A 13,717-nucleotide genomic window follows, 5' to 3' on the forward strand; every position below is an offset into this window, starting at 1 on the left:
GACAAAGAACCTGAAAGGGAAGGAAGGGTCAGGTGGTAAAGAACTTGTGATTTCATCTTAGAAGCAGTTGTCAGCTACTGGAGGTAGGGAAGAAGGGGGCGCCATCAGACCTGGCAGCTCTATGGAAGATTGATGGGAATGGGAAGAAGGCAGGGAAAAATGCTGGGAAGGATGCAGAGAGAAAAACACTTGGGCAACTAATGCATCAAAAAATAGAGCTTCATTAGACAAAGAAGAGGGAGCCTTTATTTTTAAGTTAGAAATATTTACAAATGATTCACAGACACTATTAAAATTATAAGCATCAATGCTCAGAAAGTGATTCTCTAGGCTACACCTTTGCCAGTGGCTACTTGCCCACGCTTCCTTTGTTGCTCTCTGCTAGGGTAGGCGAACAAACTTTTTAAACCACATGTATGATGTTGCTGCAGATAGTCCATACCTGGTGGGAAAAGTAAATCATTAGTCCTGGGAAATTTAGAGGGTATAACACAAGCCATTTTTAAGCTCTGTGTATGATCTAATAACTTACCAAGTAATGATGTACTGCATATGTTCGTTCCTCAAGGTTACTCTTGTTTGGCCACCAATGGGCCCTCCTGGGACTGTGCTTTCTATAGACAGGAATAATCAAAACAGTTTATGTATTTTGTTATTTTTTCCAACGCCTAAAAATAAGTTTTAAAATATCTATGTACATAATAGTGATTCGTAAAGTATTTCTGCACACTGGACCTCAACTGGTGAAACAAAGTCAGATACTAAGCTATACTGTTACCTGATTCTAAGAACTGGGAAGGACCTTAGGCCCCATTTAATCTTAATCCCCTGCTTTACACAGGTAATGAGTTAGTTGTTTGAGGACAAGCAATAACACTAGCATATGAATCTAGTACTCCACTAAAGGCAACCAGCCATTCAGACTATATTTGCCTCCTAGGTTCCCTTCCAATGACTAGGGAAAATGAAGCATCTAACCCCCAATTATAAATTGCCTCCCAAGAGAATTTTAATGTAACTGTCAAGAAACTGCCCATGGAAAGGCAAAGAGTTAAGGGAAGGGAAAGTTGGAAAAACAAAAGCCACCACCTACCCCCAATTCCCAGATCTAGTCAACATACCAAAGTTGGCATCAATGAATATAGGCTCAGCGCCTGTGACTTTTGCCATGGCCTCCAGGTCACGGTAATGCCAGCGGTTCTTCTCTGGCTTGTTTTCAGGGACAAAGGGCTTCCGAGTTTCCGTCAATCTCACCATACCAATGAGGTCGATTTCATCCTCAATCTATTTTTTTTTTAAAAAAAGGTCCTATCATCCACATCTTTTTTTCCTAAGATTTTTTGTTTTACCATAATTCTCAATCTAAAGTCCCTCAAAGGGCAATTTCAAATAGCTAAAATGAGTTTTCAGTTAAGGCTTTAAAACCTTACATCTAGAGAAGTCTATCTTTTAATTAAAGATGATTTTTCTCAACCCTCTCTTTAAATCAGGGGGGAAAACCTGAGGCCTCAAGGCCACATGTGGCCTTTTCAAGTTCAGCCCTTTTATTAAGGGGATTTGTCATGTGAAGTTTGGATTCAGTCAAAGGGCCTCACTTGAGAACAGAGGGCCACAAATGGCTTCAAGGCCGTGGGTTCCCCACCCCTGATTTAAACATACAGGTGAGCAGCCTGCTCTGAGATAAATCCTTCATGCAGTCTGTCAGGACAGACATACTCCTTACCTGGCCTTTCTGCCGAGTGTCTGGATTTACTCTTTTCCTGGGAACATATCCTCTATTCACTAGGATTGTGATTCTAGAGTTTCACAAGAGGAAAGAAAATACTATGAAAGGATTAATCTCTGCTTGTATGTGATCCTGTTTTATACTATGGCGTTGATGAGGTCCAGAAAGCCAGATGCTCCCCCATCTGAACATGCTTCTTTCCCAGAACATAAGCTAGAATACATTTTAGCTATACTTAGGTGTCCCATTTGCCATCTGCCCCCTACTTTCCCAAGCACTGGACATCAGGCTCTCCATTATCTCAGATGATCTAGTCATGACTAAGGGAGCAGTGGTGAATACATAGGTTAAAGTCCTTGCTCTGTCTCTAAAGTGGGCAATTCCCCTCACTTTGTACCTCAAACGGGTTTGGATAAAATTACCTCTGATTGCTTTTGTGACAACAACTGAGCCAAAAGTTTCTATCTACCATATAGTATAGTTCAGAGACTAATCAGCCTCAAAAAAACCAATCTTTATTCTCATAACTGTTTCCCTTCATTAGTGATGACTGGAATTACAAGTAGTGGACTTCTTATATCAGGATCATTTAGAAACTGCCATCAGGCCTACAGCAGATAGAACAATGGTGTTTGTGGGTAGAGGTGTGTGGCTTCCAGGTTAAATTAATCTAAACTTTTGGGTCATGTATCATAGGATTCTAAAATGGGAGGTTCATACTACGAGACTGAAGAAGTTAATTATCACTGCACCTACAACTTGAGCCAGTTCCCAACTGGTTCAACTCACCCCAAATCAGTACAGTGGAAAGGAGTGACAACATTAGCACCAGTTTCCACTGTGGAAGACATCCGGCCTGAATCCCAGGACTCTCTTGCAGGGTCCACCATGGTTCGAGGCAAGATATAGAGTTCCTTGGAGTGGTCAAAATGCCCCCTGACCTTCACAGGCCTATACTCCAAGTCCTTCAGCTCCATGGGACTGTAGGGAAGGCAATAAAATGCTTATGAGGGGTGGCTTTGGGCAAAACTGCCTTCCAAGGAATTGTTTGGACATCATTCTCTCTTATGTGAAGATCCTTGAGCCTCATTTTTTTTTCTTTCTGGAGGCAACTGGGGTTAAGTGATTTACCCAGGGTCACACAGCTAGTAAGTGCCTTGAGTCTCATCTTACAGGCTCAGGAAAGAAGGGAATAAAGGTGCTCTTAGAGAAAAGTGACTTGTTAACTAACATTAAGCCATTTAAACTATGACCTCAGTGAATGGTTTTCATCAATCGGCATAACAGAAGGACTAACTGAAGGTGGGGGGGTGGGGAGACTGTCTTCACTTCATCCCTCTGGAGCTGAGTTTTTTATCTGTAATACAAGGGTGTGAGACTAGGTAACTGAACATTCTTGCTCTGAAATCGTATGGGTGAGCACCAGGCCACAGTCCCTCAACATCTAATGGAATATAAGTTATCAGGCAAGGCTGATGAGAACTCAGAAAAGGAGGAGATGGGGGACTACTCACTCTGCAGGCAGAGGGAGAGGCTCAGCTCGGACTCTTGATTCCAGCTCTGCAATCAGCTTCAGCTTCCACTTCCGACGCTGGACCTAGGTGAGTAACCAACCCATATATGTCCACACGAACCAAAAGCAGTGCAGCCAAAAGCTTCAGTACTCCAAAGAAAGGCACGTCGGTCATTACCTGCCATGTTCCCAGGCCAAAAGCGGTCACAGGGATGAGCAACAGAAACCACTTGTAAAACAAGTCTTCCTCTGACTTAGCAGTAGCTGCTGCTGTAGAGATGCTACTTCTGCCTGAATTCCAAACAGTCCCTGGAAGAAACCAACAGAGTACAGCAAATTAAATTTGTCACGTTATCTTTCCTGGTCTTGGAGTGTAACCTATAAATTTCTCCACCATCCTTACCTTTAACCTCTTCACAATTTGGGAGTCTGTGGTATTTAGGAAAGAAGCTATAACCCTACTAATTCCTCTGAAAGGGCAAAACGCTGAACTAGGGAGAAGCTTGAAATCTAATCTTGACTCTGTCACTGACTAGCACTACAGATACATAACCTCTCCATGGCTCCTTTCTTCCATCTGTGAGGATACAGTATCTATTCTCTCCCTTGAGGAAGTTTATGGATAGAAGCTAAACCTGTGATTTCATTCATACAGGGAGCTCCCCAAAGAAGAAATTCCCACTACTAGAGCTGGTCAGGACTTTCAATTCAATGCATATGACCTTAAAAGAGTTGCCTAGGCCAGAGGTGTCAAACTCTTGGGACTCCCAATGCAGCCAAAGACAAATTAAAATGTAATTGGGAAATATATTTAGCAAAAAAAAATAGCAATACAAGAAAAAAAGTGTTAATTTGTGGTTTTCCAAGTCAATGTGCAGCCTGCAGGGATCATTTAAGTTTTACACCAGTGCCCTAGGCCTGAGCTTGGGTGACTTTCCCAGGGTCACACAGCCAGTATCACAGCTGAGACTTATTGAGAATAAATGCTTTACATTCTTAAAGTGCAGGGCTAATTATTTTGTTGTTGACAGTTAGGGAGTAGGGCATACTCAAAGTACGCTTGTTTTAACAGTTAAATGCGAACCTGGTTTCAAGGCCCAAACCCATGATAATACCAATATTAATAGTAACACTCATAATTCCCTTACGTTAATATGACCATCTACCCTCCCCAAGTTCCTAGTAGTGCCCTACACACGGCCAGTAATTGCTAAGTATACGTTGCATGAAACAATTAAACACAAAGACTGCCAGGAATAAAGTCGCAAAGCCGAGTCAAGAGTCAAAATATTCTGATGCAGGAGGGAACTTTAGCTCTCTCCGACAGTCCAACCCTTTTATCTTAAAGCTGTGGGAACTGAATTTCAAAGAGAGAGAGCCCCAAGGTAGCGCTGTTAGTCAGGGAAGAGTCAGACGCGGAATTCAGCTTTCCTAGCTACCAACAGAAAACGTTCCCCGGCACCAAATTCCCTCCTCACCTGGGAGCCAGTGGCCCAGGGGAGAGGCACCAAGGAAGCTACTTCGGAAAGGGCTAATCAGGTCCTGCGGGGAAAGGGGACACAAAGAGGGCACACAAAGATCAGCTCGGTCCGCAGATCCGGGAGAACAACATACACGACTCCAACAAAGTCAAAAAAAAAAAAGAATCTTGAAACGAAACTCAGAGGAAGCAGCTCCCTGTTTCCGGGAGAGTTGGGGGGGGGGGGGTGGACTACGGGTGCGGAAGGTCGCATACAGTGTCGGCCTGGGGTCAATGTGTCGGGAGGCTTTCTTGCACCGTTCCCCATAAAGATCAAGCCCGCAGCCTCGGGACGCTCTGCCACTTCCCGGTTCAAGCGCGCAGGGCTCCTCCTCCCCCCTTTCTTTTTGATCCTGCTCCTCGTCCTCCCCAGCTCGAGCTAGGCCTCAGCCCCGCCCTCACCCAGGCCTTGGGAACGCGCCGCTGTGGGACCCTCTGCAGACAGACCACCCGAACGAACATTAGCCGGGCAGCCATGATACCCGCAACAACCACTTCCGGGGTTATTGTACACGGAAGGGGGGGCCGGGGGAAGAGACGCACTTCCGATGGACGTAAGACGTTGCCAAGCGCGAGCCGGCGCCCTCTTCCGGGTTTCCACGTGGTGTGTCCTAGAGGCTGCCGGGCCGCTACTCCCTTCCCCTCCCCCGGGAGCCATGGCCGGCACCGAAGGCCAGGTGCCGCCAGATGTGCAGGAATTCCTCCTGGGCCACCCCGGGCTGCAATTGTGCCCTGGCGGGGCCAAGGTCAGCTGGGAAGGGGCTGGGCCTCGGGTTTACGGAGGGGAAAACAGGCCCAGGGAGGGATATGTGAAACTTGATGGTGGACACATCCATGCGGAGCCAGCGCTCCCCTCCCCCGAGTCGGGGGAGCTTTCCTCCTCAGGGGTCAGCGTGACGCCCTCTAAAAGAGAACGGAGTCACGGGACCCGAGTCTGAATCCCGCCTCCGCCTCCTGTGTGACCTTGGCCTAGTCGCTGAACCTCTCGGGGCCTTGAAGGGGTTGGCCTAGGTGACTTCCGAGCTCTCTCCGAAGTGGAGAAGTGATCCAGCAATTCCGTCCGAACTCTGCAGAGGGAATGTCCCTTACCCAAGACAATACGTTCTCAATGACAGCGCCAGGAGTTACGGACCTGTCACAGGATTGTTGTGGGGGATAAAATTTGATAAATATTTGATAAATAAAAATTTGATAAATAAAGAGCTTTTCAAAGCGCTGTAAAACCGCTATCGTTGTTAACACTTTGCAGCGCTTGTTCCACTAGATCAGAGGTTGTTAACTAGAGTTCATGAACTTTTTTTAAAAAATATTTTTATAACTGTATTTTAGTATGCCATTTCTTGCTTGGTAATCCTTTGTAGTTCATTTTATGAATTTAAAAGCATTCTGAGTAAAAGCCCATAGACGGCAACCCGAGTGCCAAAGGAGTCTATGACACAAGAAAGTTTTAAGAACCCCTGCACGAGTCATGTTCTTTCTCTTTCGTTAACCCCCTTTATTTGCTGTCTTCTTTGGGAATCATCTAGTCATTTTTAAAGAAGCAGAAACTGAGGCTTTAGAGTAATTCCTTGCCCGTTGGTGCACAATGAGTCAGTGAGTGAACTCCAGCCAAAATTCAGGTCTCAACCTTTGTCTTTCTATTAAATCCTTTTGATGCTCTTCCCTCCCTCTTCCCCTTTTTTCGCCCTTTAGAAGCACTGTGGTTTGCCAGACAGAGGACTTTGGGTTTAGAGTCGAAGGAAACCTGGATTCCCATCTTGGTTCTGCTACTTCTATTATAACCCTAGGAAAGTCCGTTTTCCCTCTCTAGATTTTCGTTTCCCCATTTGCAAAATACAAGAGCTGGACAAGGTAGTGCTTAGTTCTCCCCAGCTTTATATCTTTTGGTCTTTATTCCCTGCCCCCCCCCCAAAAATGCTGCCCCAGGGTAAAATCTTCAGCCGCCCTCTCTGGAAGAGTCTTCAGGGTCCTTGGGTTCCAGCTTTGGAAAAACCCTGGACTGGGAGCCTCCTTCTCTGGTTTTCTCTCTGCCACTGACTTGCTCCATAGCTATAAATCATAGTATTACAGATTTACATCAGGAAGGGGGATGTGAAGTCATTTCCTCTAACCCCTTCATTTTATAGTTGACAAGAGAGGCCTAGAAAAGTTATGTGACTTGCCCACAGTCACACATCACAGAAATATATAGCAGGGGTAGGAGTCAAATCCAAGTAATACTTGTACATTTATTTTTGGGCTATAGCTTCCTCACACACAAAATAGGAACAATAATGTTTATACTGCCTACCTGACATGTTGTAAAGAAAGTGTTTTGCAAAACTAAATGCCATAGAAATATGAGTTATGACAGTTATCTCTTCCACATCACAACTTTTCCCATTGCGGTTTTGATACATCATGAGTCAGCATAAGAAATTGAGACCGTTTGGGGAGTTTTGTGGAAGCTGCAGACAACACAGGAAAAGTTTAGAAATTCAGAAATACGTAAATATGCGTAATAATGTCAACATACTTTTTAAAATACCATAATAATTGAGATTTCTTCTCTGATAAGGAGGGCCAAAAAAATTTTACAAGGATTTTCCAGACCCTAGAGACACTGAGCTCCTAACTCCTGCGATGTGGAAGGGATAACTGTATTCCTTTTAGGTATCTTTCCTTCGGAATGAGATCCCGAAAGTAAATCAGCACTTTTGACTAGCTACCCGCACACAGGGGTAGGATTCTGAGACCGGCAAGTACATGCACACTCATTTTTCTTTCTTTCCCTACCCTTCAGGTAAGGTGCAGACTGACGGGCCATGAATTGCCCAGCCGACTTTCAGACCTCCAGGCCTACACTAGTGGTAAGAAGTATCAGCGACTGATGCGCACCACTGAGACCTTTGACTATGAAGACTTTGAGCCACACATCGTTCCCAGCACCAAGAATCCGTACGTCCCCAGTGGAGGTCCCTGACAGCCACAACTGAGTCATAAGAACAAAAATAGAAGAAAATTCCTGGGAATAGCTGTGTTTGGGCAAGGGAATGTTTTGATGATGGATGTTAAAATAGGGTCAGTTGTAAAATAACCTAGGATCTGTAGTGGACTGATCCGTGCTTTTCATGGTCAGGCTCCAGAAGTGGCTACAGCAATGTGAAAAGTAGAGAAAGAGGAGATAAGATTTAGAACTGGAACCGAGGACCTTAGAGATCATTTAGCCCAATTCTCTCCCCCTTATTTAACAAATAAGGAAACTGAGACTTGAGTAGTTAATTAACTTGCTTCAGGTTACACAGATTCTGTGGCAGAACCAATCCCATGACTTGACTCCAGATCTAGTGTTCTGTCCACTTGCTATAATGACTTGGATCCCAATTGTTTCTACTGGGAAATAGCCAGGCAGATCTACAGTATATTGATCCATGACGCTTCAGGCTTAGGATACTGGATAAAGACTCTCCTTATTAGCCCAAACTGCACAGTGGGATTTCTAGGTGGAGGAAGAATACACTTTCTAGGGTCATTGGAAATTAAGTGAACAGAGCTCATTCTGCTACCAAGGCACACGCTAAGCACCTGCTCAGTATTGGCAGGTAGACGTTTTTCTGGCCATAGCATGTGGATATTGGGACAGCCACACTGTTCTCCAGTTTTACCTTTTCCTTGCCAAGGAAACAGTAGGCACAAATGGATTGTATGGTAGAGTGGAAAGACCATGATATTTGAAGTCAGAGGACCTGGGTTCAAATTCTGGTTCCTACTTCCTATACATTCTGGTTGCTACTTACTACGCTTTGACTTTTAAGTAAGTTTTCCTCTATGTCTTATCTGAAAAATGAAGGGGTTAGACTAGATGGCCTGCAAAGCCACATCCAACTCGAAATCAGTCTGTGATTCCATAATCTTAAAATTAAGGTGTAACCCAGCTTCTCCTGCTCTTCAGGTACCAAATGTTCTGCAAACTCACCCTTCGGCATATCAACAGGCTTCCAGAGCACATCCTACGTCATGTCCAGGGCCAGCGCTACCAAAAGGCTCTGCACAAATGTAAGTAGCTTCAGTTGAAGCTAATGGGGGGTATAACACACCACTTTTTGAACTCTGGATGGAGTTTTGACTGTCTCACTTCCAGAGATATTTACCTGGGGTAGGGACCCTCAGTCAGAGGGGCAGGACCTTAGAACATTAAATGTTAACAGCAGGAAGAGATCTGGGAGAATATGTCGTCAAATCCCTCATTTCCTTGGAACAGACCCTGACAAACTGACTTGCCCAAAGTCATAATGTTATTGACAGTCTCTTGATTCCATCTCCAGGGCTCATTATTCTTCTACTGTGTATTAGCCTCTTCTGATGTGGACAGTTGTACTCCTCTGTTACAGTCCTTGATGCTCTTCCTAGTAGGATATGATAATCCAGATGTCCTGTGGCACCTGGTAATGACCTGCTAGTGTGTCTTTTATCTGCCCTGGCTTTGGTTTGAGAAGGCATTGGGCCAACTGGCACCCCTCCCCAAAGCCCTATCATAAGTCCCCAGTTGCTTCCTTTCTAGGCCAAAAGTCATCAGGAATGAAACAAACCACTCAATCCTAGAAAATCCAGGAGCCAGGCTGATTCTCTCCCTACCCTTGACATAAACAACCCTTCCAGGTGCTGCATAGCTGAGATTTAAGGTCTTCCCAGTTTTCTTGTAGTAGACACTTAACATTTGTGGAATAAAACTGAATTTTCCCAGTGCCAGCCTGTACATTTTCTCACATATGCTTCTCCACTATTTGCTACATCTCTACCTGTAGCTTCTACTTCTTGGCCATCACATGTGTGATGCAGTAGGAGAGGTGAGGGCAAAAGTAGCAGCAAACTGGCCCTCCATAAGAGCTAGATTGGTTTTACTGATCCTGTTTCTTGGCTCAGTGTAGTTCAGTGGGATAGAATTCTCTTTTTTAGGTAACCTAGGGGCCAAGGCAGCACTCCATGCCTCACTTGGCCCCTGGAGCACTTTGCTGGTTAAACTAAGTTATAGTGTATGCTGGGAGATCTGTGGCATTCAGCTGGCCTTTTTTCCTCAGATGAAGAGTGTCAGAAGCAGGGTGTGGAGTATGTTCCTGCCTGTTTGCTGCAAAAGAGAAGGAGACGGGAAAATTTGATTGATGGTGACCAGCAGCCCCGAAAAAAGGAGGGTTTCTGGAAGCCTGAGTCCAGTGATGAAGAAAACCACAGTGATGACAGCATGAGTGACTTATACCCACGTGAGCTCGACAAAGTCCCCTTTCACTTGTAACATTTACTGTGTCTAAACTAGGCCCGTTACTCTCTTTTCTGTCCCTTGTTCTGTGAGTTGGCTTTTTAATTTTGATGTTTACCTGGTTATCCCAACTCTTGGCTGCACCCCAGTCTTCCCACAGCGATAAGTCAGTTTGGAAGTAATTAACTTCATTTTGTTTTTACTTTTTATTTTTTGCCAGTGTCAAGATTAAAAAAAAAATCAATATTCCACTCCTGGATGCCAACAAATTTTATGTGCATTAATTAGTGTATACACCACCATTTGTGGCTGATACTGTTGATGACAGGAGGGGCCAAAACCCTGTAGGTTGCACACCAGGGAAACTCTTAACACCCCACTCCAAGGTGCACATAAATTTATTAAAATAGTTTTGACAAGGGATGTAACTGGAGTCATCTTGTTACAGCTGAGCTGTTCACAGAAAAGAATCCAGGTGAGAATGGAGATGTCACAAGAAACTACTTGACAGACACTGAAGACAACAATACACAGCTTTCGAGAGAGAATGGCATTTCGAGTGGAGGAGAGAAGATGGAGGTGGACAGACCAACATGCACTAGGAGGACCAAGGTGAAAGTGCACCAGTGACAACAAGTAGCAGTTTAGGTCTTAATGGAAGGCAGTGAAGCTTAGTGTACAGACCATTGTACCTGGAGTTGAATGATTAATTGCTGGTCTGTCTTTGCCACAGATAAGCTCTGTGATGTAGTGGAAAAGCCAGGACCAGGCTTCATCAGAGTGGAAAAAAATCTTAGAATCTCAGATTTAGAGGTAGAAGTGACCTCAGGTCAGCTAGCCCAACCCCCTTAATTTACATTTGTAGAAACTAAAGTCCAGAGTCTCTTCAGTGACTTGTACAAGGTCACTCAGGCAGTCAGTAATTGGCAAAGTCAACACTCAAAACAAGGTTCTCAGACTCAAAATCCAGCGCTCTTTCCTCTGTACTACTACACTGTTGCCCCTTTTGTCAGTGAACATTTATTAAGTGCCTACTGTGTGCTAAATGCTGAGGATAGAGAAAGGCAAAAGGCAGCTTCTCTCGAATTTATAGTCTAATAATGGGGGAGACAACAGCAAGAAAACTATATACAGGACACATAGGAAATAATCAAGAGAGGGAAAGCATTAGGAACTTTCTGTAGAAGGTGGAATCTTAATTGAGACTTAAAGGAAGCCAGAAGGGAGAGTATTCCCTGCATGGTAGACAGACCAGTGAAAATGTCTGCAGTCTGGAAATGAGTGTTTTATTCAAAGAACAAGGAAACTAGTGTCACTAGATCGAAGAGTGTGGGAAGTGAGGGACAGAGTGGTAGGGTTTAAGAGGTTAGTAAAAGACTTTAAAGGCTAAGCAGGATCTTACAGCATTTGATCCTGGAGATGAAAGGGAGCTACTAGAGTTTATTGATTATTGGGGAGGGGACGTAGTCAGACCTGTGCTTTAGGAAAATCTCTTAGAATGGAGGATGGACTGAAGTGGGGAAGCTTGATGAAGGGAAACCAACCAAAAAGCTCTTACAGTGGTCAGACATAAGGGCCTGCACTTTGGTAGTAGCAGTACCAGAGGAGAGAAGGGAATGTATTCTAGAGATGTTATAAAGGTAAAATTGACAGGTCTTTGCAAAGACCTGGGAAGATAATGGTGCTGTCTTGTAACTAATAGGTGAAAGTAATAAGGAATTTTGGAAGGAAAGATAAGTTTAATTTGGGGCATGTTGAGATTAAGATGTCTATAAGACATCCAGTTCAAGATGACTAATAGGCATTGGGAGATATGAGACCAAAAGTCAGCAGAGAGTTAAGGCTGAATAGGTAGATTTGAGAATTATGGGTGTAGAGATAATTGAATCCATGGGAGTTGATGAGATCACAAGTGACAGAGTACAGAGAGAGATGACTAGGATGAAACTTTTGACACCCATGGTTAATTAGCAGGCATTACCTCGCTGAAGATGCAGCAAAGGAGACTGAGAAGGAATAGGTCAGATATTAGAAGGAGAACAGGGAGAACAATATCCTAGAAACCCAGAGAGAAAAAAATGTTAAGAGGGAAATAGAAGCTGCAAAAAGGTCAAGGATGTGGACTGAGAAAAGAGCATTAGATTTGGCAATTCTGAGATCTTTGCAGGCAGCTAGGTGGGGCAATGGATAGAATGCCAGACCTGAAGTCAGAAAGACTCATCTTCCTGAGTTTAAATCTGGCCTCAGAAGCCAGCAGTATGACCCTAGGCAAGTCATTTAACCCTGGTTGCCTCAGTTTCCTCATGGGTAAAATAACCTGGAGAAGGAAATGGCAGACTACTACAATATCTTTGCCAAAAAAACTCCAAATTGGGGTCATGAAGAGTCAGACACAACTGAAATGACTGAACAACAAAGATGCTTTCGGTAACTTTGGAGAGCAGTTTCAGTGGAATGATGAGGCCAAACTTTAGAGAATGAGAGAAAGTAGAATCTAGTATAAACTGCTTTGTCAAAGAATTTAGCCACAAAAGGGAGGAAGGATATGAGATAGATCAACTTAGGGGCTTTTGAGGATCAGGGAGACATGGGCGAATGCGTAGGCAGTAGGGAAGCACCCAGCAGATAGGGAGAGGGAGATTGAAGATAAAGTTAGAGTCAGGATGATAGGACAGTCTGCTGAAGAAGATGGGATGGAATGGGTTCGTTTTTTGCAGAAGCTATTTGTAACTAAAATGTTGCCTTTTACAGTGTTACAAGGTTTAAAATCTAATCCAGCAGCTAGAAGGGAGTCAGGAACAGGCATTGTGAACTAACAGATTTGGAGTAAAAACCTGATTTTTTAAAACCTAGCTCTGCTATTTTACCTACTTGTAGATCTGTGTGTCAGGCCTAATTGGGGCAGCAAGGTGGTGCTGTGGACAGAGCACTGAGCCTAGAGTCAGCTCAGACATTTGCTAGTTGTGTGTCCTTGGGCAAGTCATTTGACTCATTTGCCTCAGTTCCTCATATGTAAAATAGTAATACAGTGGAGAAGGAAACGGCAAACCACTCCAGTATCTTTGCCAAGAAAACCCTGTGGCCTTCTCCACAGGGTTGTGTGTAGTCAGACACGAATGAGCTACTGAACAATACCAACAACAGCGTATCAGGCAGCCTATATTATGTATCAGGGAAAATGTACCTGTGTATATTTTTATGTATTCATATAGTCAACTAGATGTCAGGTAATCTGGGGGTGAGGCACTAGCAACTAGCATGGGAATCAGGAAAGGCGGTAAGTAGGGAGTAGCATTGATCTCTCTGGGCCTTCCTTAGTTGTCTCATCTGTAGAATGACTCCATGAACCTATTTTAGGTGAAAAGAAGGGACAAAGCTATGTTAGCCTCAGGATCCAAGTATCTTCCTTTTGTCTTAAGAATAGAAAATCCAGTCCAGTTTTCAAAGGTGACACTGATTTTTGATTATTTGTGTTTCTATCATAGAAATCGGCTTCAGTGAAGAAGCTCAAGAATCACCACCGAAAACCCAAGCGCTTCAAAAGAGGAACAGAAACAAAATAATTTTTTGCATAATTGAAATAATAAAATTGATGAAGAAAGTAGTAGCATCTTTGAAGGCCAAGGGAAAAGGGAGGGGTGCTTGGCCCATTCTGAGTTTCATGCCGAGTGGTGGTTATGTAAACACCTGTTAGGGTTCTTACATGGCTACTAATCTCATTACACC

General features: G+C 44.0%; 2 protein-coding genes across 2 annotated transcripts; one reads left to right on the plus strand and one right to left on the minus strand.

The window, feature by feature from the left end:
* Positions 1 to 219: 219 nt before the first annotated feature.
* LOC118841066 (surfeit locus protein 1) lies at positions 220 to 5,264 on the minus strand. Its single transcript, XM_036748481.1, has 9 exons — positions 5,161 to 5,264; positions 4,718 to 4,781; positions 3,418 to 3,548; positions 3,241 to 3,323; positions 2,516 to 2,707; positions 1,724 to 1,796; positions 1,122 to 1,284; positions 533 to 614; positions 220 to 442 (listed from the first exon to the last, which is right to left on the minus strand). Exons 1-9 carry the CDS (start codon positions 5,233 to 5,235, stop codon positions 382 to 384), a joined length of 924 nt encoding a protein of 307 aa, XP_036604376.1. The 5' UTR covers positions 5,236 to 5,264; the 3' UTR covers positions 220 to 381.
* A 78-nt stretch (positions 5,265 to 5,342) lies between these two features.
* On the plus strand, positions 5,343 to 13,592 carry SURF2 (surfeit 2). Its single transcript, XM_036749623.1, has 6 exons — positions 5,343 to 5,504; positions 7,541 to 7,695; positions 8,690 to 8,793; positions 9,816 to 9,995; positions 10,440 to 10,603; positions 13,477 to 13,592. The coding sequence occupies exons 1-6, from the start codon at positions 5,415 to 5,417 to the stop codon at positions 13,552 to 13,554; spliced, it is 771 nt and encodes a 256-aa protein (XP_036605518.1). The 5' UTR covers positions 5,343 to 5,414; the 3' UTR covers positions 13,555 to 13,592.
* Positions 13,593 to 13,717: the final 125 nt, after the last annotated feature.

This window comes from Trichosurus vulpecula, chromosome 3, assembly GCF_011100635.1.
Source record: "Trichosurus vulpecula isolate mTriVul1 chromosome 3, mTriVul1.pri, whole genome shotgun sequence".
In the NCBI taxonomy this organism is placed as follows: domain Eukaryota; kingdom Metazoa; phylum Chordata; class Mammalia; order Diprotodontia; family Phalangeridae; genus Trichosurus; species Trichosurus vulpecula.

Bases quoted from the DNA above. Each gene is read 5' to 3' on its own strand.
- SURF2 (XM_036749623.1), top strand. From the start codon at position 5,415: ATGGCCGGCACCGAAGGCCAGGTGCCGCCAGATGTGCAGGAATTCCTC. The intron at 5,505-7,540 runs GTCAGCTGGGAA...CCTACCCTTCAG, and splicing joins TGTGCCCTGGCGGGGCCAAG to GTAAGGTGCAGACTGACGGG. The intron at 10,604-13,476 runs GTGAAAGTGCAC...TTTCTATCATAG, and splicing joins CATGCACTAGGAGGACCAAG to AAATCGGCTTCAGTGAAGAA.
- LOC118841066 (XM_036748481.1), bottom strand. From the start codon at position 5,235: ATGGCTGCCCGGCTAATGTTCGTTCGGGTGGTCTGTCTGCAGAGGGTC. The intron at 4,782-5,160 runs GTGAGGGCGGGG...CTTTCCCCGCAG, and splicing joins GGCGCGTTCCCAAGGCCTGG to GACCTGATTAGCCCTTTCCG. The intron at 3,549-4,717 runs GTGAGGAGGGAA...GGTTTCTTCCAG, and splicing joins CCTGGGCCACTGGCTCCCAG to GGACTGTTTGGAATTCAGGC.